The sequence below is a fragment of the Heterocephalus glaber genome, unplaced genomic scaffold (genome assembly GCF_053883595.1).
Source record: "Heterocephalus glaber isolate CG9 unplaced genomic scaffold, H.glaber_assembly_v1.0 deba00001523, whole genome shotgun sequence".
NCBI lineage: Eukaryota > Metazoa > Chordata > Mammalia > Rodentia > Bathyergidae > Heterocephalus > Heterocephalus glaber.
The window spans coordinates 29,952,436-29,978,688 of record NW_028258327.1 but is presented as its reverse complement, the minus strand read 5'-3'; the positions used below and the strand labels follow the sequence as shown (position 1 = coordinate 29,978,688).

Sequence of the window (26,253 nt, the reverse complement as noted above, 5' to 3'; positions counted from 1 at the left end):
TCAGTGCCTATTATTGTTGTTACCATCAGTCTTCAAACCCTGAATCTTTGGCCCTGATTATTATTGTTGTTGTTATGATTTTCATTTCAATATTTTCCAAATCCAGATCATTGCTTTTAATGCTCTACCAAAATTGGAGGGGGGCATCTGAGTGGCTGATACAGTACTCAGACTCTGAGATTCTGAAACTGTGCCTTGTACATCTTGCCCCAGCCCATCCTACTCGCTGGGGCTTCCATCACAACCTCATATCCTCTGTTCTCCTGCTCTGCTTAGAGCCTGTTATTGCATGTGATTCCTGCTAGCTGATCTACGTGTTCAGTCTGAGTACCAGGTACCATGCCTGCCATACAGTCTATGCTGTGCCATGGTTTCCAAGTTTCATTCCCAGACCAAACTCCTCATGCTCTGTAATGGCTTTTCTGCACTTTTAACTGATTAGAGAATGGGTTCGAGTATTTTCTTGATTCTTCTAGACCAGCAGCATAAACTTCAATTATTTTGCTTTTTAAAAATAATACCTTGGGGCCTGAGTTCGAGCCCTGGTACCCCCCTCCCCCCCAATAATAAAAATAATACCTTGGACGGGGCAATAGCTCAGTGGTAGAGTATATGTCTGGTATGGGTGAGGGCCTGGGCAACAGTATTGAAATTCCAGGAAAATGTGTGTGCCTCACTAAATAGCACATGATTATCTGGACAGATTTCATTGCTTCCTTGCTGTCATACTGTAAGTTCTATGTCTGGGTGTTGCCAGGAGTCCCCAGTTCCTTCTAACTGATCCTCTGTTCTCTTCACCAATTGACAAAATAAGGAAAATTTATAGATATATCTGCAGAATTAGAGCAAAAAGATCCTGAGTACAGCTTTGAAAGGCACTTGGTGAAGAAGTGCTCAGGGTTCAGTGAGTAGATAATGTGGCAATCCCCTCCCCCGATTCTTACTAGTCATCTTCATCATAATCATCCCATTGAAAATATGAGAGATCAGCTTTGTGCCCTTCTACTTTCAAGACCTGATACAGTGTTTCCATAGCCGTAAGCCAAATGCTGTATATTACTGATACGTCTGTCTTTTTTCCTAATTTAAGAATTAATTACAGCTATGCACATTCCCATTGCTTACTTAAACTGGAATTACACAAAGATTAAAAATAAATTGTTAATGTGACTTGTGCCATTTTTAATTAAAAAGTATCAAAAGTATATTCTGATTTAATAATGATTACTATAAATTATTTTCAAGACTACCGCTTGTATACATGTTAGAAATAATTTAGAAGTCATGTAGTATGGGAGAATAAAGGAACATATGAAGACTTTATTTGGTATTTTAAAAGAAATTATGATCCAATGTTTCTGGCCGTTTCTATGGGAAGACTATCTAGAAATAACAAAAATATCTTTGGACAAAATCCAACTTTTCTGCTTTCTCTTTCCTCCTCCTCTAGGTATAACTCTGAAATGTCTTTTATGACTTCACTTCATCCTTGGGCATTTTCTCCGTTGTATTACGAGGGTAGCTCAACCTTCGTTTGGTGAATGAAAACCTTGAAATTATATGTCATTTCCAGTTCACAGATTCTGAACTTCCTTTTCTTTGTAACTGAGATTTCCTCTCCATTCCTCAGAGGCACTCCAGATTAGGTTATAATTTCTGCTTTTACTTTTAGTTGGTCCAGAAATGCCTCGGGCAAAGGATACTCCTCCGTTCTCCAGCATAGCAGTGGCTTCAGGGAAAGGGTGGTGGTTCTGAACTCCTAACTGACATTGGCATCCAGACATGTTCAAGGTCAAGAATCTGTACAGGATCACTGCACATGGAACGCTGCCTGTGGGACTGTGGTGTGAGGTTAGGCTGATGCTCCCACTTTGCTTTAGTACATCATGGGGGTGGAAACTTACATATCAATTTGTTCAAGAGCAGGGTATGTATGAGTATCTTTTTATTTCAAGCTCATTCCCTCTTTTTCACTTTTTTCCTTCTTCAAACAAATCAGAAAGCCTCAAGCCTTCTTTGTTAAGAAGTAAAGTGAAGAGCTTCTTTCTAGGTCTTCCTTTTGGGGAAACTATTTGGTTAATAATGGATTCACTTTCATTCAAAGAACTAGAATTTCAGCTAGGAAGAATCCATACCTTTCCCCCAGATTCACTGATAATTTTAACGGAATTAACAGTAAAGTATACCTATTTTCATCTTGCTTTCTAAAAATCAGTGGCTGGAACTGGAGTCTCTGTGGGCTGTTTGTTTTGCCAATTGTCATAGCTCAAAGTTTTCAGATCTGCCTTTATAATCCAGGTTGCTATAGAGCAAAGAATTTCACTAATGTTTTCTTACTAGACTTGAAAACAATTAGAAAAGTGACAAGAAAGAGTTAAAATCGTCCCTTCTAGTCCTGAAACCAAACAGACATCACAGAACTGGGATAGCAGGTAAAGGACTTGTTATAAACACTTTCTCTTAAAAGCTGTGTCTTTTCAATAAACACACCGTTAGGCCTTGGCAAAATATTTCCAGTTGCCTTCATGGGTGGTGCAGCGCTAGGAGCTTTTAGCTCATGCTCGGTTAAATTTCAAATGTCAAAGCTCATTAATAGTGATTTTAGCCAAAGACAGCTTATAAGGAGCTGGGCAACTTAACTTCCTCACATAAAATGGGAAGAAAGATGACCATTTAACATTGCTTTTCCTTCCCCTGCTTTCTTCACCTCCGCTTTGAGTTTGTTTTTGGTTTTATTGACAAGTAGGTTTCAAGTTTATATTCCACATTTCCCTTAATTTGCCTTGTCCTTTTATCCCCCCCCCCCATAGGCCTATTACAAAGGTGTTGCAATGTTTCTTTGGGTTTTAGGTGAAGTGTTTTGTCTGTTTGAAGCAGGCCTTGAGGAGTCTGTGAACATATTAAGACAGTAAGTTCAGCTTTTGAAAGAGAAAAATGTACTGTGATATGATTACATGCTAAGATACTGTTTCAGCCCTGTCTGAATAGAAATGCAAAAGGAGATTCCATTTATACAATAATAATTTCCTAAACTGAAATAGTCATACAAATAAGCACCTCTATTATCTGTATCATGGGTAATTCTCACCGTGCTAATTACCTTGAAAATTAAATGAAAAAATAATTTTTAAACTGGTGGAAATTTACTTGTACAGTTACCACTGTGGGTCAACCAGCTGCTGTGTTAGATTCTGTGACAACTAATTAATAATTAAGCCACCAATTAGAAGCTCCACATCAACTTGGCCTCTCTTTGATTTTGTATCTTGCTTGCAGCCACACACTGTGCTATGGTGAATGTGCATGGAGGAAGCCCTGGCTGTGACTTCTCCTAAGGGGACAGAGGCCCAGGAGGCAGGGAGAATGAATGCTTTAGCGGTGGTTCCTCAGAAGATGCTTTGGAGCTTCTTTAAAAGCCACAGTGCTTTTGAGGAATAGGAGCTTAGGTTGCACTGTGATGTTTGTGTAGTTCTAATCCGAGTAGAGATAGAGTGCAGTGGGAAGAAAATGCAGGTGAATATGTATCGGGGATCCTGGTGCATCAGAGGCTCCTTCTGAGGAATTATAGCAACTCCCTCTGGGGGTGGGGCTGGCAAAGATCCCCAGTACAGATTCTGAACCTTGTGGCCTTTTTTCCAGTTTTGACCAAAATAACAGAATTTTACCCCCTTCCCAGAAATCTGTTTAGATTTCAAGAAAGTACCTGATTTGGCAAATGTTGCCATGCTTCCAAAGGCCACTGATGATGAACAGTCAACCACCTTGGCACCAAGAGAAGTCCAGTTATTTTATTTAGGTGGACAGTTTCCAGTAATTGTTCAGGGATTTCAATGATACTTAGCTCAGAGATAACAGTTTTAAGAACATGAGACCATGTTGAAAGCTGTACTCTTCAGAGTACTAAAAGTTTGCATGATTTCTTTAAAAAACCTTAAATATCTCATAGATATTTTCTGCAGTAGTATCATAGTCTGGAAGATATTTTGAAAAATACCATCTTTTAGGGTTTTTTGTCTCTACTTTCTTCTAGAAACATCTAGATTTTCTCCTCTAAGAAACAACCCTGTCTTATTGGAATGATTGGCTTGTGTATTAGTTCCTTCTTGACAGTGAGCTTTCTCAAAGCAAGAAATTATGTTACTTATCATTTTATCCTCAGGGTCTGGCATAGTACCTAGCTCAATAAATGTTTATTGGTTGAATATTTAGTAAAACTTCATTAATTGATACACCAACATTGTAGTTAAAATATTTAACTTAAGAGAAAAATCAATTTTATGGACTCTAACACATTAATTATCTGCATGCAAATAGAGGCTGTAAATTACAAATAAGAGCTATCAGTTTGTTGAAGCAAGTCTGGAGGCATTCTGTTAGCAGACACAGTGCCAGGAGTTTGAGTTATGTCTGGATAAATATTCTTTACAATCTTTTAAAAAACATTAAATTTTTTTTTGAGGCAGGGTCTTGCTATGTAGTGCAGGCTGGCCTTGAACTCACTGTGTAGCTCAGGCTGGCCTTGAACTCATGGGGATCCTCCTGTCACAGCCTCCTAAGTGCTAGGATTACAGGCATGCACCACACCTGGCTAGAAAAAAATTAAACAGTTTTTTTAAAAAGACAAATAATTGTAAAAGTTCAGGCAAGAGAAAGCTTTTTGGTGTCACTGAAATTCACTGGTCATTGACTGTTCCACATAGTCACTAGGATGGCCCAGTTCATTAATTTAGTTTGGTTATTTGATTATTGTAAATACCTATAGTGTGCCAGTGACATGTAGTGCACAGGTGACTACCATGTTGTCTTTAACCTTGTGGAACTCAGCATCTAGCAAGATAAAGCATGAAGTAACTATGGAGCATAAAAGCTAGTAAAAGCACAGAGGAAAGAACAGCTTTTCAGAGAGCTTGTGAAAGGCTACCACAGGGAGATCTGAAATGGAGCCAGACCTTGGAAGATGCTCTCAAAAGAGAAGGAGCGAGCTGGGGATGTAGCTCAGCAGCACAGAGCCTGCCTGGAAATTGTGAGGCCCTAAGTTCAATTCTTGGTACAAAAAAAAAAGGAAAATAAGGGAGAGAATGAGCATAAGCACATGAGGATATGGGAGGGGACAGTGTGACTCCTGGTACAGCTTAAGGATGGTGTATGGGAGGAACAGGAGGAGCTGGAGGTGAAGCTGGAAGGCCACCTGTGGTAGAGGCCCATATGCTTATTGGATCTTTTTTTTCTAGGTGCTGGACATGAGCTCTCATCTGAGATCTACACCTGTGTATTCTAAGTGTGTGTGTGGAGGGGGGATGAGGGGAGGCTGTGTGTATATGTGTGATATGTCTGGAGGTAGAGTGGGGGACAAAAAGAGGAAAAGGAGGGAGGAGAGGGAAGTGTAGGGAGGGAGGGAGGAAGAGAAAGAGAATATGAATCAGATTAATTTTTCTAGGGAGACAATATTAACAGTGGGGAGGAGAATGGAAGGATGGGACGATGCTAAAAGCAGACAGACCGGAATGGTTATTGCAACAAATGGCCATTCATTCATTCATTCGTTCATTTTTTAAAACCTGCTATGCACCAGCTATTTATATAAACTCTAGGTGCCTAACAGAAATGCTCTATGCTCTCGTGAGGCCTGCAGTCTAGAAGATCCAGGTGAGAGATGAACTTCTCTTAAAGTAAAGCAGTTGCCACACATATGAAGGAAAGAATGAAATACGAGACACTTGTGAAGTAATTGCTACTGTTCGGTGAGCTATATCAGTCATGGGCAAGGATTGGAGGAGATGTAGATGACTGTGGTTTTGGAGCAGTGAAACTCTGTAACTGGGTGGATAGTGGTGTTACTAAGTAGTATTCAGGTCCTGATGGCCAAGGAAGTCTGTGGGAAGAAGAAAGTAATGTGGTTTTGCAAGTGTCATGGCTGTGTGCTCCATGTAACCCACTGATAGGGGTACTCTCTCTCTCAGCTCAGAGTTTGGGATACAGGTGTGAGAGCTGTTATAAGGGAGGTGATAACAGAGGTCAATGGAGGAGGTGACAGTATCAGAAAATATGTGCAGATGGGAAAGGAGAAGATAGATGCCTGGGGCCTGCCAGAATCTGTGGAACCAGCAGAACAAAGGGCTGATTCCTACCTGTGTTTTCAGGAGGATCCTCTCCCTCTTCAGCCACATATGATATCACAGTGGCCTTATCTCTTTACTGCATTCTCATTCTTTGTTATTTACTTAGCTCATTTTCTTCAGGGAATAAATTGTTTAATCTTAAATAAAGAACCTCACTGTTTCTTTGTGCATTTATTTATTTATTTATTTACTCATGACTGATCCCAGAGTTTTGTTCATGGTATGTTCTAGGCAAGTGCTCTACTACTGAGCTACATCACCAACACTTTTAATGTTTTCATGAGACAGAGTCTTGCTAAGTTGCCCAGACAGGGCTTGAACTTGGAGTCCTCCTGTCTCAGCTTCATGAGGAAATTGGATTATAGGTATATCTGTGTCTGCCTCCTGACCCTCTTTTGACCGATTTAGAAAGTAGTTGAGTTTCCTTTTCCCTCATAGCCATTGTTGGGGTTGAGCTGAAGGGGTACTTTCCTAGTAAAGATTCCCCAAGGAAAAGAAAGTGCTTAGAGCCAACATAGCAAAAGCAGCAGCAAGCATCTTTATTTCAAGCTCCTTATATTAGCCATTATCAGACATTTCCAAACATTATGACATTGTATCCTGACATGTCCATGTTTCACATGTGTGATTGTCTATGCTAAGTCATTCTTACATAAGTAGGCCCTGTGTGCACCTATGCTAAACAATGAGGTCACGTCCTTATGGGTCCTTAAGTGCCCTTGGCTTTGAAGTGCTCTGAAGTGGCTCTCTACAACCATGTTTGTTGAAAGGGTAATGACATTGGGTGTTTCTAGGTCCTGAGCTCTAGTCCATCCTCCCCACTGGCCACTTGGCTTTGAAAGCCTCTCTACACTGAACTTCCCTGGCCAATGAATGACTCCACTACGTGATCTCAATTCAGGTGACCCTCTACTAAGCAAAAACTGCTTTGAAATCCCTATAGTATTGTTTTGATTATATGTCTTGGTGGGCTGTAATCTCGTAACTCCAGTTCAGTCCAATGTCATTTTAAAACCTCAAAATATATTCAATCTCAATTAAAGACTGCCCTGTGTGTGGGCTGGGAGATGGTGACATCTCTCTTTCTCCATTTCTTTCCTCTCTTCTTCTAGAGGTTAGTCAAGAAAAAAGAGAGGTAGGGCAAAAGGAGACGTCTTGCATTGCAGCCGAAGTGCCAACCAGGTGAGTAATGCACAATTGTGAGACCTCTCTCATGGGCCTTTTTGTGTGTTTATCAGAAATTGCTGCTGGGGTCTTTGGTTTGAAACTCTGCCTTGCTGGCTTATCATTATGGGGAGCTTCACTTCTCTCTCAATAACCTTGTCTTTTGGGAAATATACCTGTAAACCACAACAGACCTGTTTCCTTTAGTGGAATCCCCATCCATCTTTGTCCCTCCAGTGGTAACTGCTGCTTGCTCCCAAACCAGTGCTTTGTCTTCCCTCTGCGACCAGGCAGGGACAGCTCCTGCCAGTCTCTTCCCCTTAGACCTTCTCAGCTGTGAATCAAATTCCAGTGACTTTTCCAATCAGCTGTCTCATTGGTTTCCTTGAAGCTCCTCTCATTTGTCTTGGGTGCCACCGGAGTGGAGATAGAAAATACCACAACATACCAAGTACTGCAGGAGCAAAGCCCAGGAAGTGCAAGGGGGTGGTAACAGCTCTGCTGCTGGGAGAGGGGACACTAGCAATACCTTCACAGAGAAAGAGGGCTGATCTGGCATTGAAAGAATGAGTTTGCCTTCTCGACGTGGTTGAAAGCACCTTCTGGATGAGATAACAGAGGTAACCTCAGTGAAGGAAGGAATGGGTACATGAACTGGCAAAGTGTGCCTGAAAATTATGTTGGATTCTGTGTGCCCTAATGTAGAGAGCAGTGTACTAGTGAAGAGGTGAACAGGGACTTGAGCAGAAAGAGCTTGTAGATAGATACACACCTGTGCACACACACTCACAGAAGCAGTGTACACACCACACTCCTCAGAGCAAAGACAGCCACACCCATTGAGAGTTTTCTTCTTTTTGTTTTTCATTTGTTTGCTTTGACCTTGAGAAAAAGTCTATTGATGTCTCTGGCCTCCAGTGTCCTCACCTAAAAATGAGGGTATTGGATGTTCTATAATTTCTCAGTATCAAGCTAGGTTCTATAGAAGTACTGAATTAATGGGGAGGTTGAATTTTTAATCTGTTGGTATGTTCTAGACAAGTAGGGAACTCAAAAATGTTGATTTTATTAAGTACGAAGAAAGTTCTTTTTCAAAAGTTTTAAAGTTATAGTAAAGCCTACACAACCTAAACTATGCAATTTTAATCATTTTAAGTGTTCAACTAAGTAAATTTACATTAATGGGTAACTGTCACTATCATCCATTTCCAGAATAGTTTCATCGTCTCTGAAAATTCATCTTCATTAAATAATCAGCACCTGATGCCCACTTCTCAGTCCCCACCCCAGGCAGCATTCTATTTTCTGTCTCCATGAATTTGACTCCATGAATTTGTCTCCATAAATTCTCAATGAAGTGGAATTATGCAGTATTCATTCTTTTGTGTCTGTCTTGTTTCTCTTAGCATAATATTTTCAAAGTTCATCCATGTGGTAGATGGCATGTACCAGAATTTCCTTCCTTGTAAGGCTGAATAAGATTCCATGGGATATACTAGTTGCTTCCACCTTTTATATATTGTCAATAATGCAGCTATGAACATGAGGGTATAAATATGTCATTGAGATCCTGCCGTCAATTATTTTAGGTATTTATCCAAAATTACTTGATCATAGGACCGGGGATTTAGCTCAGTGATTCCGCCCCTTGCCTCGAAAGCACAAGGACCCGAGTTTGATCCGCAGTACCAAAAAAAGAAACAAAATTACTTGATCATAAAATAATTCTATGTTTATTTTTTTTAGGAGCTGTCTTACTATTTTTCATAGTGACTGCACCATTTTTTGTTGTTGTTTTGTTTTTTATGAAGTCACTGGTTTGCTTAAATGTTTTAACCTTTAAGGTTTTAAAAAAGATGTAATTGACCAGGTGAAGGGGCTGGCATGTATTTTCCAACTCTACTCAAGTTAACTCAAGTTTTAGGTTCATCTTTGGAGTAAAACTTCTCTGTTGACAAGGTTTTTCCCAAATTACGAAAATTCTCCATTTTCCCTCCAGACTCCCCACTTCAATCTTGACTCCAACAATAACACAGCAGAAAGGATTTTTTTCTTGCATCTATAGTGGAAACCTTACCAAGAGACAGGAACTGCTCCAGGTCTGTCAAATAAATGCATACATTGGCTGCAGCATTTTACATGTACTTATACAATGTACTGGAGTTCTAGTTATTTCATTTTCTTTCCAAACTTATTTTCTGTTTTTGTTTCAATAATAGCCCTAATAGGCGTGAATTAGTATTTCATTGTGATTTTATTTGCATTTTCTTAGCGATTAGTGATGTTAAATGTCTTCATGTGCTTAGTGGCCATTTGTATGGCAAAATGTTTGTTCAAATCATTTGCCCAGTTTTAAAACTGGGTTGTTTTATTGTTTTTGAGTTGTAGAAGGTCTTTATATTTAATGGATACTAATCTCATGTGATTTGCATATATTTGCATATATTTGCAGACATATGATTGGCAAATATTTTTCCCATTGCATGTTTATTATTCTTTTCTTTGATACTGGAAAGTTTTTAATTTTAATGAAGTCAAATTTACCTATTTCTTCTTCTGTTGTTGTGTTTTTGATATCTTATTCAAGAAATCTTTAAATACAATTTATCTGACATACATTGAAGAATTTTTTTCATAAAATGAAGATTTTTCTGTGTAAAAACAACAAAAATAATCTTATATATTGCCTAATAATGGCCTACATTATATTTTTAAAATCCAGCATTTTAATCTGTACAATGTAATTAAACTTCCTTCATTTTCTATTTTTTACCTTCTCTGTTGGTAACATACTTTGGGTGCCTTCTTGGCATAATCATTCTTTAGAGAATCAGAAAAGATTTCAATCATCTATCCTCAATATATTGTCTTCAAATGTTCTCAAAAGGTTTAAAATAGTAGTTTTTTTTTTTTTTTGGTACTGGGGATCGAACTTGGGTCCTTGCACTTGCGCAGCAGGCGGCGAAAAAATAATGTTTTAAACTAAATATAGTTTAGTTTGTTTTGGTCTGTCTATATGAGGCGCTTAAAGGCCAGCAGAATAGGTTAATATATTGGGAAGGAGGAGAGGGTAAGAAGGAAAGGTTGATCCTGGTACATGTGATTGATAAAGAAGTACAGTGGTTTTATTCTCCTATCCATTAACAAACAAACAAACAAACACACAAAAGGCAAAACCTGACTTTGAATAGATCCAGACAAGAGAAACTTCATTTGAGAGAGGCTATCAGAATACTGTCAATTATTTGAAATTGGGAAATGTGAGAAAGCTTTGCTACATGCTTGCCAAGGTTTTCATGGAGTCTATGGATGTGATCATTCCTGAAATGCATAAAATTAAAAACTGCAAAGATCACATTGAGTTGTCTTTTGTTCTGACTCTACCCCTGCTCAACTTGTTGAATAATCTTGTAGCAGCTACTTATAAAATGAGACGAATATATAGTTTCATTAGTCCTGAATGAATACAGGGGCCTTATTGGAAGCTGTATTTCTTCCCATTGAAAAATAGGGAAAGAAGTTTATATTTTCTTAAGGCCAATGGGGGCCACATGAATGAATAGTCTTTAGCAAGTTTGATTTTCAGCAAGGGTGTAATTCTTAAAGTTGGGAGTATTAGGCAAGGCATTTTGCACTTGTTTTGGAGAGGTATTGTGGCCTCTGATAACTCTTCAATACAGCTTATTGAATTAGCCTGGCCTTCCGTCCCTGTATAGTTGATTTCTGCTGTTTTAGGATTTATTTCATGGAGGTCTCTGTGGTTTTCAACCTTCTAAACTGTGAAGGGGTTTTTTAATAACTTTGCCTATGGATTCTTGAGTGTTGGCCTAGGGTTCTGAGTGTTCTTCCTTAAAAGACGTAATAAAAGTTTTTCAAGTGTTTGTATAAACTTATGTGTATATGTTATATGTCCATGTTTATATATCATGTGAATTGCAAACAATGGATTCCAGGTGACTGTAAAGCAATTGGATAAAGTGCATTTTACTGTGTGGAAATTATAGTGAACTTTGTGAATTTTTGGAAGGGCTTTTGAAGATGTTTGCTTTATGGGGTTTTCTCTGAAGAAGACTTCACTACAAAGGAAAATGAATGTATTTAATTAATCTTATTCAACAGAAGTCTAAACAATAAATTAGATATGCATTTTAAAAAACATCTTTGAGCACATGTATATATTACAGTTCATTTTTGGATGTTTTAATCACTGTATATTTAAATTAACTCAGCACCTGCTTATTACTTCTTCTTGTATTGATAATTGATCTGAAAACTTGAAAAAATAAAATGCAGATTTTTTTCCATAATGTCAAAATGGCATGTGGTTTTGATCCTGAGAATGGAGGGTTTCCATCAGACTGCTCTATCTGAAATCTCTGGGTCTATTTCCTCCCTTGCCTGCACCGCTGTTACTGGTAGTTGGTGTTATTCGATTATCTCTACATTTTAACCTTGGTGTTTACCTCTAATGCCGCTCAAGTCAGTAAATGATTCATTGCATCTGGAATCAATAAATAAGGTTTGGCAGAAAAGGGACAATGTGTGGCGGATACATTTGGACTAAAGCAAACAATGGATTTGAAACTGGGCTCTAAGAGCTTAGAAATGCAATTATACATTCACAGGTATAAGAATAGGTACCACAATGCCTGGTTCATAGTGACCCAGTGATTATTTTATAAGACTAATGGTGACTTTAACCAACATGCTTTGTGTTTACAAGAAAGATATTTGCCTTGTAGTGGACAGGAAAGTTCCTCAAATTTCACCCTAATGCTGAATTACAGCTTTCTGGGTTTCCTTATTCCTTAGGCAGAACTAGTAATTTTTGGCATTTGCACTAACAGGAATGACCTGTGTGTTGCCAAAAATCAGGCAATATGCTTGACACATATCAAATGCTTGACACACAAAGCTACTTTTAGGAGATCTAGAAACTTACAGTAGCATTTTTTGTCTTCTCTAAGAGTATGTAAAACTCTTCTCTGAAGCTTAAAGAAGTAGGGAAAAATTAGTCAAGGCCAGTGAAAAAAGATACCAGGCATACAATGGATTTCTCCTGTTTCTGAGTTTGGTTCTCCCTGTAGGACACACTCTCTCTCTCTCTCTCTCTCTCTCTCTCTCTCTCTCTCTCTCTCTCTCTCTCTCATTTTCCCTCTTTCTCCCTCCTTTCCTTCCCTCCCTCCCTCCTTTTCTCCCTCCCTTCCCCTCTTCCTTCCTTCCTTCCTCCCTTCTTTTTTCCCTTCCTTCTTCCTTTCCTTTTTAAATGAGGGAATAAAAAGTCAAATCGTCTTCTCCCTTCAGGAAGCAATGCTTGTAAAAGAGTAGTACTGCTGGGGCTAGGGGATTTAGCTCAGTGGTGGAGCCATCTGCCTCGCAAGCACAAAGTCCTGAGTTGGATCCCTAGTTGGATCCCTGGTACCAAAAGAAGTGTAGTACTATTAATGCCAATTATATCCAAGTATTATTTTCAGAAATAAAGTCAGACTATGGATTTTCTAAAATCCTCACTTTCTCTCCAAGGATATATGTCATGGCTGTGGTTAGGATCAGGAAAATTTTTCATTTCTTCAGCATTGAGAGAGGTTGTGATGACATAGAAGTCCTTTTGGCATTTGTGGCATAGTTTTAGTAGTCATGACTTTCCCTGAACAAATGAAAAGTCTGTATCCGGTCTTAATTTACACTTCTTGCCATCATGAATTCAAAATTTTATGTTTTATGTCCTGGGGTGGGAAAAGTCATTTGTGTAGTGAGAGAACAACCTGGCCTTCTGCCCTTCACCTGAACATAATCTTTTTCTATTCATATGAGCAGTACTTTCAATGAGGAAGGGAAAAAAACAGACATGTTCTCTGTGTAAGTTGCTCACCAAAGAAGGCCAGTATAGTGGCATATCAGCTGCTATTGCTGCTTAATAAATAACCGCGTTTAGGCAACTTAATGCCTATTGTCTTAGTTATTTTTCTCATTGCTGAGACAAAATACTCAGTGCTTAAAGTTAAGGGAAGGAAAGTTTATTTGGCTCACAATTTGTAGAGGTTTTGGTCCATAGTCGGCTGGCAGGGTGGCACGGCAGAGGGGTGTTGCAGAGGAGAAACAGCTCATGGTGGGCAGAAGGCACAAAGCAAGTGAAGGACAAGACAAACCTCTTTCTATCCTTTATATTGTATCCAGTCTCCCAGGATTAGGGTTGTGCCAAACCAATCGGTGGATTGATTGAGTAATCACTCACCCTTAATCCTAGCATCACACACTGTATATTAAGCCACCTCTGAAAAAGTCTTACCTTTGACCATATGAGGCATTGGGGGTGACATCTAAACTTTAACAAGCCATAACACCTATCTAGTATATCACAGTTCTGTGGGTCAGAAATCTGGGCACTGAGTAGCTGGGATCTCTGCCCAAGGTCTCATAAGGCTGAAATCAAAGTGTCAGCCCAGCAACCCTCTCATCTGGAGCTCAAGGACATCCTCCAAACTCACTCAGGATGCCCACGAAAGTCAGTTCCCTGAATCCATAGGAGTTAGGTCCTCCTTTTATTGATGACTATTGGCCAGGGGCCACTTTCAGCTTCTGAAATCTACTGTGGAGTCCTAGTCACATGGCAGTTTGCCCCTTCAGTATAATCGGGAGAGTCTCTTTTAAGGACTCTCTGGATTACATGAGTCCATTTCCTTTTTCATGAGGTCAAAGTCAACTGATGCGTGGATTGAATTACATCTGCAAAATTCTTTCCCTACTGCTATAAACATAACCTAATCATAAGAATGATTTCCCCTCATATTGACAGGCTCTGTTCCTACTAAAGCGGGGAGAATTGTGCGGGATGTATATACTGGGGGATAGGGGTCCTGGGGTCTTCTCAGAATTTTGCTTAGTGCAGGTAGTATGTTTAGGGATTTGAGAAGGTCTCTGCCTTGGTGAAAGTCAGGGTTCATCTGCTGGCATTGCAGGGGTCTATTCCAAGTCTCCTTAGACTCCATCTATCTCACTTAGGTCCAAGGGATGGACTTATTCTGGATCATTTCTGTTTCTACTGAGTCTAAATTGAATCTAGCATTCTTTCAAGTGTTCAGCCCTGGGCGTGGTATGGTGGTAGTGGGTAAAGGGCTCACTCTGTGACATAACCTTGGAAGAATACTCAGGCTTGTGTTCAGTGTTTGTCAAAGCTAGGACATACATGATGCCAACAAGAAGACAGGCAGAAGACTTAACCTTGTGTGGTTCTGATCCAAATGTTAGTAATTATTGTGAAATAATCTTATACCCAGAAATGTGTCCGTCCAGTCAGCTCCTTGCCCTCCATGAGCTATGGGCGTAACTCCTCCAAAGTGCTGAGAAGAAAAAGGAGGAGCCGCTAAGGGATTCAATTTATTTGAGCTTATCAGAGGTCTACCCATTGTCCAAATTGATTGTTCACTACAAACTAGCTTGATACTTCTTTAGTCTGGGAGGTAAATGTAATCAACTTTTGTTGTTTCTGTTAAATTTTTTTTTTTGCCCTTGAGGAGATGATTATTTCTATTGTATGAAGATAGTAGCCCAAACATTAGCAGTAATTAGAGCAGATGGCTGTGAATATTTCTATGGTAAAATACACTGATGCTTAGTTTTCATTCTCTGGATTTCTTCTTTTTTTACTCTGCCAAGATGTATTCATTTTGCTTCCCTTTAGGTATAAAAGGGAGGGGGGGAAAAAAGAAAAGGAGGAAAAATAAAGGTTCCCCTGGTGTATAAAACTGAGAAGCTGTCAAAGGTTCATAGCAGGGAAAATGTGCTCCTGTGTATTCAATCACTGAAATTAAGTGTTTTCCGAGGCGGTGCAGTCATGGGTCCATTGCATGGGGAAATAACATGTTGTAGTCCATCACTTAAAATGTTAACCTTGTCTCTTACTAGTGACTGGGAGCAGAAACATGTGCTGCATGCACGCTGGTTAAATGGCAGCATGTCAGCTTTGTGAAAAAGGCTAGCATGTATCTGTCAGTTTTTTGACTTGACTCTGTGTGTATGTGTATATATAGACACACATGTGGGTGTGGGTGGCATACATACACACATTCACATACACATACTGGCCCACACTTCCAATTGCTTTTATGTGGCCTTCTGAGACCTGGCTTATTGCTTACGGGAAAATGAGAAGAATTGAACCAATTTCCAGTACCTTCCAGTATCCTTTACTAAGATGTTTTGGTTAGCTGTCCTCAAACTTTTAGGTAGCTATTATAGTTCAGATCTAAAATATCCCCCCAAAGTTTTATGTGTTTAGACATCGTGCTTTTGAAAGGTGATTGGATCATGGGGCATTATAATCATCAGTGCATTAATCCATTGTTGAGTTCATAATTGAATGCACTTTTAGAAGGTGGTCCTGCTTAGAGGAGTGGGTCACCAGGAACATGACCTGGAAGGGTATATTCTTGATTCTGGCACCTTCCTTTTCTCTTTACTTCCTGGCTGCTCTTTTGCCGGTGCACTTTCTGCCTTGGAGCCAGATGACTGTGGACTGAAACCTCTGAGCTATACAAACCTCTCCTCCTTTAAGTTTCAGGTCTTAGGTGCTTTGTCTTAGCAAAAGGAAGGTGACTGATGCAGTTGCTATATTATAATGTTTTAATTTTAGTTACAGAAAGTTCTATTTTGAATGCATTTCATTATTGGTGGAGTATTATATACCATACTGAGCAGATCACTGATACTATACTGATAGCATGAATCTGAATACAACAGTGGTCTCCATTTTCCATAAAGTACTAGGTAACAAACACTTTAGGCTTGATAGGACATGTTCTGCCATGAACTGACAGTAGACATAGACAATACATACACAATTCATAAATGGTTGTTGAGGCCATGTGCCAATATCAAAATACTGGTTTGGACTGTAGACTGGTTTGTGTACTGTTGTATAGTATTGAATGTTTCACTAAATTCTTTGTTCTGTGGCATAGGAAGAACTTGATATCCATGAGGTCTTTATGCAGCATCCCTCCCGTCCTTCTGGCAGCAGTTTTGATGCTCCTCACACTCCTTCCCCAGGGTCATCCCTCATAGCCTCTGGCCTGCACTGCACTTTCCTGCTCTGATCCTTCATCTGAGATGCTGACCCATCACTCAGAATCATACAGTTCCTCCCAGCCTGGCATTTCTGATCCACTTTCCCCTGCCTTTTTTTTCTTAGAGCCCACTACTTGTTTTATATATTTGTTGTCTTCTTAAGACATAAACTCCCTAAGCTCAAAGTTTTGTTTTGTTTTGTGCTTAAGCCAGTGCGCATGGAGTACAATTTGTGCTCAATAAATATTTGTAGAGTACAGAAATTCATCTGTTCTTTTGTCCTTGACAAAGAGCCTGAAAAGAATGTATGAATATTAAGTAAAATATAGGATATTAGAGAAATCTGAAAAGGGTGTATGATTATAAGTAAGACAATACTTATTAGGTACATTCAATAAATCTTAGCCACTATTATCAATTTTTAAAAATTAAACTTTAAGTGGTGAGAGGAGTACCTATATTTTTTTAGGTATGAGGATTAGGGATCCTGTAAGTCAAATATATATCACTGTGGCTGGGGGTATTAGAGGTGATTGGTAAACAGTAGCTGTTATTTCATTATTATTTTCTCTAGCAAGTAGAATGATCTTCAGACTTCAAATTCAGAAGAGACACTGTTAGAGGAGACTGAGGATTCAAGTGTAGGAGAAGATAAAGCTTTTGTACTTTTTTTTCTGTTTACCCACTGTGATAATCCTCTGAAGCTCCAAAGAGTGCTGATACTTATCTATATGAAGCATTGACCTGGAATCAGTGATCTTTGAGAAGTTCCAGAAGTTGGGAAGTATGTAGAACCATGAGATAAGACAATGCGTAACCTAGTTTTCTAGGAAGACAGGGTACAGTGGAACTGGGCACAAGTCTGTGGCAAAAGTATTGCTGACATTTCTATGACTAGTTGATTGCGGAGCACTGTGGGCTGACTTTCTGCTTCTATTTTCTCACTGTGAAGGGTGATAAGCATCGAGAAAAGAAAGTGATCACTGAATGCCAGTGTAAGCTCAACAAGAAAATTATACAAACTAATTTACTTTTTATTTTCTAAAGAGTTATTAGATTATAGATCAAGGTTTCTACTGGTAATGCTGGATTTGGACATGCTTAGCTTTTCTGCAGTAAGTATATTTTGTTTCATAATCAACTAAAAATTTCTAAATTATGTATGGTGTCCAGATTAGAAAAGAAAAAGTGATTCATGCATTAGATTTCATCTGTAAGGTAGACTTCCAGGGCCAGCCATCTCACCTTCTGAATCCCATAGCACCTTAGTTATGTTTTTCATTATTGAATCAATCACACTTTAATTATCTGATTATTTGTCTTTTTCTAAATGATAATATAAGAACCTTAAAAACAAGAATGAAGTCACATTTCTCTGGGAGATTTGCCCTTGTATTAGTACCTATACAAAGTGTTTGTAATTTTAATTAACCAACAAGTTTAACATTACTTAATATTATAATGCAACTATTAAAATAGTCAAAACTATTACTTGCTATAGTAAGTATTATCTAATAAGTGCTATGAAAACCATTTAACTATTTAGGGGTAAAAAGTAAGAATAAAAACAAAGAAAAATGTAGAATTTCCCAATAATATAAATTTCAAGTTATTAGTAATAACATGCATATATAAAACCCAGAAAATCAAGAAAATAAAAGTGATATTTATTTCAGAGTAAAACAAGGATGGCCTCTGTACAAAATAATGAAGAGGTTACAAAAGAATAGGTAATAAAGTTAGAATTTGAATAGAATAAATAAGAATTAGAAACAGTTTTATATAAAGGGGCATTGGATGAAAGTAAAACAACAGCTTCACATTAAATTATCATAGCTATTAAAGTATTTTAAATTATGGCTTAGTTATTATAAACCTAAAGAAGAGTGGACCAATTGTTTTTGTTTTGTTTTGTTTTGTTTTTTGTTTTGGTACCAGGAGGATCGAATTTGGGACCCTGCACCTGCAAGGCAGGTGGCTGCACCACTGAGCTAAATCCCGGCCCTGAACCAATTATTTTGTCAAACATAATTTGGGGATCCCTGCTATAGGCCAGGCCATGTTGTAGGTAGTGGGGATCAGCAGAAAGTCAAGAAGCTCTTGTGAATCTTCAGTCTGTTAGGGATTGGCTGAGTAGGAAAAGTATTTTAGGCGGTAACAAAGGCTTTGGAGGAAATAAAGGAGGGTAAGAAGGTGAAGAAAATGTTAGTCCCTGGGATTTGTCTTTTTCTGTCCAAGACTTACATACTGAGCAAGAGGCATTGTGGTAAGGTGTCAGAACTATTCTTCCTTGTATGTCAGCCAGGAGACACTGGGAGTGGAGAGATTCCCAAGCCCCTCCCCTGCACTGGCCCAGCTCAGTGCACACTCTCACCAGTAGGTCTTTGCTTTGCCTGATGTTCCAACTTGCTGATCAATGACTTCTTTCAAGATAACTCTGGTGGTGTTGCAAACACATTTAAGGTGACAAGTGAATTTTGGAGACACTGCACATTCCCTGAAGTTTAGAGAAGTGCTGATGTACTGTTAGAAGAAAACAAATTGCATAAGCTTCCTAGAAGAGGCAGGAAAGTTTTTGATTTTTTTCCCTCCTCTTTTGCATTATTTGGGGCTGTATGTTTTGAGGTAAAGATGAGGGGATATTCTGGACAGTTCTTTTGTCTCTATTTCCATACCTGCTCGCCTGAGCTTGTAAGAAAATGATTTGTTTCATCTGTAGAGTAGAAATGACTGATCTGTATATCTCAAACTATACAGAGGTAATGACTGAACATCTTGGGATTTATAGGGGAAAGAACCTATATTAGGTAGAAGTGAAACCCACATTAACCTATGAGCTAGGTTAATGATACAGGTGTCACCTTGATCAAAAACATCTTGTTGGTATCAACAGAGAAGTTCTCAAATATATTTTGAGAATATATTGATAAGAGCTCTTTTATAAATGCTGTAAGCATTCTTTTTTGTTTGATTAGATCAAAGTAAGATACACTGGAGGATGAAGATATTGAAAGGTGAGTCATCTCCTTTTGTCCAGGGGGCACTGGCCTGGGCGTCCTGTGTAGGAATTATACCTCTAGTTCTGTTCACTGTGAAAATGCAGTGGAGCTAGAAACCTTATGGCAATAAGCTTATGATCATGGATAATAACATCTTGCAGTCATGCAGATACATTGCTCCTTTACTTCCCTGGGTAGCTGTTAAGTAGTTGAGGCTACATTAATTTTTGACCTTTTGGTATTTAGTCACTTTTTAAATACAAAAGCATGTATCATCAATAAACACATTTCCTCAAGATGTCTTTATGAGGCTGAGGGAGCATTTGAGCCCAAAGGAGTTTATATCTCTTGAAACTGAATGTTTAACATTTGAATTTATTTGAAATTTGCCACAGAATTGAAAATCAAATCAATGAGACATTTCATAGGGACTCTGCATCTGAGTCACAGGTTCTAATTTAGCTCTTTCTATCATTTGGTTTATATTTAAAGAGAGCTTGAAAACAGGAAAAGGAATGTGAAATTGTATAGACCAACCTTGTTGCAGTAGAAAACCCAGGGAATGCAGCATTTTAAAGCATTTTAGGCCTTAAAATCTATTTTTCACCTATTGTATCAGAAAGTGTGTGTGTGTGTAATATTTACAAAAGTATGCATGGGATTATCAGATAGAATATTAATTTAATAAATTATCTGAACAATTTATATTGAGACATATTTTAGGGTGTGGGAGGATAGCAATAATCTAAGCAAAGTCCTTGCTTCATTTGGGTAAACTCAATAAATGATAAATATTCAAGGATTATCTTACCTAATACCAGAATGAAACATTATTAGAGGAGAGAGAATAATTTGAGGTACTGTTTCAAAAAATAAAATACAGGGAAGAAGAGGATACCTAAAGCAGAGACATGGGTGAAGTAATGGAGAGTCATACTGGTAATTGGGGGCAGGGCATCCCAATAGAGGACCCAGTAAGTGGAAGATTTCAGGTGAGAATTTGCTTTGCATGACTCCTCTCTGCTTCTATCATTTAAACACCTTGAGCTTGGCTTCCTCAACTTTAGCACGGAGACAACAATATTCGATCTTCCCATCCACTGGGGTGGGGCTGAGTGTAATGATTTTTGAAGGTTGATGGACTCAGGCCAAAATGTCATATCACACGAAAGGTAATAAATGGCATACACAGGTGCATCAGAGAAAGGCAGAAAATCTTTCAAGCTCACTCAGAGGTTAATGACAGATATCAGTGCTAATTGTAACAATTCTCAAATTAATGGGAGACACCATTAAATAATTTTCCATTGACTCCCTCAAGTACCTCATTATGTTTAGTTGTTCTTTACCTTTTTGCTGTGTCATGAGCCCTGGTTTTCTTCATGGTTCTGTGGCTGGGTTGCAGATCTACTGCTAGGTTAATATTTCGGAAAGAGTTATACTGCTGAAGTCTTTGTACTTCTTACAGCTCATGCCCACCCACTCTGCTTACTTGCTAGCTATTGAGTGATTCTGACTAGAGACTCTGAGCTTCATATGTTAGCTTGAGGAAAACATATTGCTGGCTTTTTGAGGTGTATCTTCCTCCCCTCCTTTCTAGATCTTGCCTTGACTTGGTCCCTTGAAATAGGATTGTCATCTGAGGAGACGACTAAAATCATAGATCCCTGGGTCCCACCTCCTGGGCTTTTGATTTCCTAGTTTTACAGTGACACTGAGGGGATCAGTGTTTTGTAAGTTCTGTGCTGAGAAACACTACCTGAAACACATTTAAAACAAATAGGACTTTACTAGAACCTTTCTACCTCTAGCCTGGAAATCTAAGCTTTTTCAAATGTCCTTGAGCTGGGGACTCAGGGCTGACAAGAGAGATATCCTGGCTCACTCTTCTTTGCAGTTGACTGTACTGTCTTGATCTTTTTCATCTTTCTACCATGTTGTTTTCCTCCAGTTTCCTGAATTAAACTTTGTAAGAATGTATAATATATATATATCCTTATAAAAGTTATTTTATCTCCCTTATAACTAGCTGTATAGTGAAATCATCAAGAGAGTTAACCTTCCCTCTAATTTTCCTTGTCTTATGTACAATCATTCTTTTTGCTATTCTTCTAGGACTGGTTATCACTATGTATTCTGCCTTTCTGTTCCTTATTGGGATAAGTGAGACTTTTGTTTCTCCTTTGCAGATATAGAAAATGGACCACGCTTTCTGCTATGCCAAAGATTTGGTGATTGAATTGGGGCCATAATTCAGAATGATTGACCTAGGGGTCCATACCCTCTTCTGGAAAATATACTGACTCTTCTGACAACACAATTTTCTATTTTCTCCCTCAGAAATATTGCAAGGCACAATTCTACGGCAGGTGTAGTTGGCACTACAGATATGTCTGTCCTGCTCAAGGATCTCCTCCCTACCTCTAATGTTTCACAAGAGGGTCTTCTAAATACCTCACTTTGCAGGAACTCATGCTTCACCTTTGGTTGGAATCCGAGTGAGATGTAGATGCTGTGGCAAGAGGCAGATGCATGTTGTATGTTTTCCCTTGAGGGGATTGCCTGCTCCATTCAGATTTTATTAAACTCATCATAAATATAGCTCCATAATTTCACAAGACATTTAGGCATGTTCTTAGCCCCTTGCATGAGTTGAATTCTACTGTCTGTGGTTTTTTATGTCCTTGTTTTGAGAGACACATGACTTTCGAGTGACCATGAGTTAATAGGAAAGCCAGAATCCTGAGAAAAGGAAGGAAAGCTGAGCTGGCAGGGCTGCTGCCTCCCCTTGGCCATCTCTCAGCTCTGCTCCTTGCCCCTCAGTAACTGTTGTAGGCTATTCTATTGCCACCTGTTTGTGTGAGCTGTGCTCAGCACCAACGCACCATGCACAGAGGAAAGGCTGGGATGATATCACCAAGTGCCAAAGGGGGAATAGGTCTGAACAATGGGCAGAGCAATGTTCCTATCAAACAGGGACACTTGGCAGTAAGACCGGTGAAAAATGATACTAATTATACAAAGCAAAATGCCACCCACCCACCAAGCAGAACATTTTAGTTCTCCCTATTCCAGACTATTTATGACTTTTTGTCCAAGATACAGCACATGTCTGTAAAATTAAAAAGTGGAATCACCTCCATTTGTTGGGTAGAATGGGAGCCTGTGCTGAAAAATTTTAAAGAACAGTAAATTCCTGGGGCTGAGCAACTTTACCTATTCCATATTTTCTCCTCTTTGCTTTAGTTGTATGAGGAAGAGGGGTGGTTAATTTTATTGAAACATTGGAAATATTTAAATTAATCTAATTTATTTGAAAATATTCTGTTTTGGTTGATCATCTATACTATCCTTAAAAAAAAAAAAAAAATCTCTTCCAGGGCAACTATTCCCTGCAGTTTTGCCTGAGATGGTCCAGGACTCACAGCTGGTTTCCTAACAGACAGCCACAAGATGGCGACAATGTCACAGTGGAGAAGGGCCAGGTGCTACTGCTTGACAGGAATACCAGCATCCTCAACTTACTGCATATTAAAGGTCTGTGAAGTTGAAGATCCACTCTGTACAATTCTGTGACTCCTGGGGAGCAGAAAAGAGGGGAATTTTTTGGGATAAATTCCAGAATTTGGTTGATAATTTATTCTAAGACCAGATTTTACTAGGAAAAAGAAGTAGTCAAAAGGTTCAAAGTAAAAGGCCATCCTTTTGGCTCTTATAAACACGGAGCTTGATTATTTTAATTTTTAGAAATCAAGAAAGTTAACAGTGTTCTCAAAGAAAATGCTTCTTTACTCCAGCCCTTTGTAGTCATGCTTATCCAGGGAAGCCCCCACAATACAGCAAAATCCCTGAAATTGGTTAATGCTGCTGGCTTTGAAATTCCCTGCCAAGAAAGCGATGTCTTCCTGCTTTTACCCTGTTGTGGTTTTGACTTCTTGGTCTCATGGAAAGTCATATAAAAATAGGCATTCTTATTACAAAACTGGCCACATAGCTCTAGGGCCTAGGAAGTTGGAGGAGACTTGGGAATTCGAATTTCAATTCTTCCACCACATGGTCAAATGACTAGGACAGTTATTTCACCTCTCTGTGTGTTTGTTTCTTAATCTGTTAAATGAGAATAAAAATGATTGCTTTCTTCAAGGGCTAATAATAAGGGACAGATATCAAGGTACCTTTGTGCATTGACAAATGAATGTTTGGGAGATATGATTATTTATGAATGCCTCTAAAACTCAAGATTAAAACATCCTTTACTATAAATATGAGGTGTGCTGGAAATATAAGGTGACTGTTTAAATTTTAAAAATTGATTACAGTAAAAGACACATTGGCATTAATCCTCCCTAAAATAGTTCCTGTCACTTTAAACACACACATCTCATTGTTCTTGCCACCTTCTGAAGCAGTTCTGAAAGTTTTCTTTTGTGAGTGTCTTTATGAGGTGTGATTAGAAATGTGGTGAATGCTGCTGCCTAGTGCTGTGCAGTAGAAAGGCAGGCTCCTAGAAACATTATAGTGTGTTCTCATACACCTTATTTACTGGATCTGGCGTGGTACAACTTCTGCCTCTTCCTCAAGGTGAGAATAACCATGGAAAGTAAATGCTTTGAATCAATTCAGGAGATGGAGGCAACCGGTACAGTACACCTAAAGACACTCATGAAGGAGGATTTCCAGAATTGCTTCAGAAAGTGGCAAGAATGACATCAAAAGTGTGTTCTAAGCAAGTGGGAGTATTTTGAGGGAGATTAATAGCAATGTGTCTTTTACTGTAACAATTTAAAAAATGTAAACATTCACCGTATTTTTTTTTTTTACTATACCTCACACAGCTAACACAAACATTTGCTCTTGTTAAAGACATGGCAACAAAATAAGATATTTTGAATAGAATAAACTCATATAATTTTAATACCTGTCTCTTAAAGATGGAATCAAATTTTTCTGATGTGGCACTTTTGTCATTCTAAATTTTAGGAACTTTTTTTCTCTAACAATGAGAAGTTTTTAGTACAATCAGTTAATTAGCATTCTTTAGGAGAAAATTTGTCTGTCAGCTTGGACTTTTGCCCTGTAAGTGTGATGTGGTGTGTGTGTGTGCACAACTAGTAGCCATGGGGGATGTTGATCTATTGACAGCTGTCAACTACATAAGGACTTGTGATGACAAAGGAAAATTATGTACACAAAGCCTCATCTCAGAAAAAGATTCTATTGTGAAGTATAACCTGTGCTCTCCCATAGGAGATAAGTTATACTGGGGAATGGGGTACCCTTCAGGTGTACAAAGCTCTTGACCTTATTTTGCTACAACCATTTGGGAGAAATTTCCCAGCTCAAAGTCTTAGGTTAAATAATCTCTGGATGTATTATTACTTCAACTGCATTCAGTCAAGGAATGGAGTTGATAGAACAAGATAACAAAGACAGTGAAGAGGGATTGGAGGCACATTAGAAGGAGAGAGAAAGGCAGGGTGATGTATATATGTAGCTCCTCACCCCTAGAAATTTTAAGATCTGAAAGATTCAAATGCATTGTCTTCAGTAGTGGTTTTTCTTAATATTCCTGGGTTAGGTAATATTTTACTGTCATCTTATTTAGAAGAAGTGAGCTGTGCTTGGAAAGATCAACCCTCATCCTGTGGAGAGCAGGGGTAGTTGTCTGCAGGATCTCCTCTTTCTCCCAGAGAGGAGGATGACTGGTAGGAATGTGAAGAGAAGCAGTGGATAAGAGATTCTGTACAAATAGCACATAGGAGTGTTGGGAAGGGAGCATGCTTGCCAAGAGAGAAACGCTGAGACTTTTGTCATAGAGATATGGGTTACAGCTTCCAGAAATAATGAGAACAGAGAAGTGACACAGATCAGATAATTTGAGAATTCTTATTAAATGGCATAGGAACTCTGCAGTACAAGAAAAAATGAGGAATAACAATGTCAATAATATGTAAAATGATTAAAGAAAAAAATCACTGGTAAGTAAACAAAGACATATGATTTCTAGTTCTAAAATAGGTGGGGCCACAGTGAGGCAGGATGTAGACTGGAGTAATCGAGATGTCAAGGATGTGGGATTACAGGTGGATCATAGACAGGATGGAGAGACGATCGTTTGCATCTGAGGCATGTTTTGGTCATATAAACATCAATGTTTGCACAAAATCAAAGTTTAAGGAACTACCCCTCTCAGTTATTAAGACTGTGTCCAGTGGCTCAGGTCAGCGACATCAGAGGCATCGTATGCTTCTTTCTTTTTCTCACATACTGTGACCATCCCATCAATGACTCCTGCTGGCTGGCACTTTAACATATGTTCCATATATCAACACTTCCATCGGTATCAATCTAGTGTTAACCCACATAATTTGGCCTAGACTATTACAAATTGCCTCTAAATTGGTTCCAGTGTTTCCAGTTCTTTGTCTTCCTCATAAGTAGAATCCTGTTTTCATTTGCTGCAGCAATACACTTAGTTTAAATGCTATATTGTTTGGCCTACCTTGTAGCTAGACATAGTCTTGCAGCTAAAAGCTGAGCAATGAAATATAAGAGGAATGCTGAGTAGGATATCAGGGAAATTCTCTAAAGTGCAGCTAACCAGGTAGGAAGTATATTTGTTTCCTCTTCTTCCTCTTCCTCCTCTTCCTCTTCCCCTTCTTCTCCTCCTCCTCCTTCCTCCTCCTCCTCTTCCTCTTCCTCTTCCTCCTCCTCCTCCTTCTCCTCCTTCTCCTCCTTCTTCTTCATCTTCTTCTTTTCTACTTCCTTGTATGCACATGTGGCAGTTAAGTTTTCAGCCACATTTCAGATCATGATGTTACTTGTTAAGAATAAAGAAGCAACAGAGTAGGGGAACCCAGGAGACTAGGGGACTTTGGAGTTGCCATGTTGGTTGCCCACTTCAA

General features: G+C 38.8%; 1 protein-coding gene across 15 annotated transcripts in view; it reads left to right on the top strand.

Moving 5' to 3' along the window:
- The window catches only part of Pkhd1 (PKHD1 ciliary IPT domain containing fibrocystin/polyductin), a 513,180-nt gene that overhangs the window by 138,600 nt on the left and 348,327 nt on the right, over positions 1–26,253 (top strand). For all 15 annotated transcript variants that reach the window (XR_015441583.1, XM_087188170.1, XM_087188168.1 and 12 more), the window contains one exon: positions 22,729–22,885. Coding sequence is in view for 14 of the 15 variants with exons in the window: in XM_087188170.1 (XP_087044296.1) it covers positions 22,729–22,885 (157 nt within the window). In the remaining variant the exon portion in view is untranslated. The remainder of the gene's footprint in view (positions 1–22,728; positions 22,886–26,253) is intronic.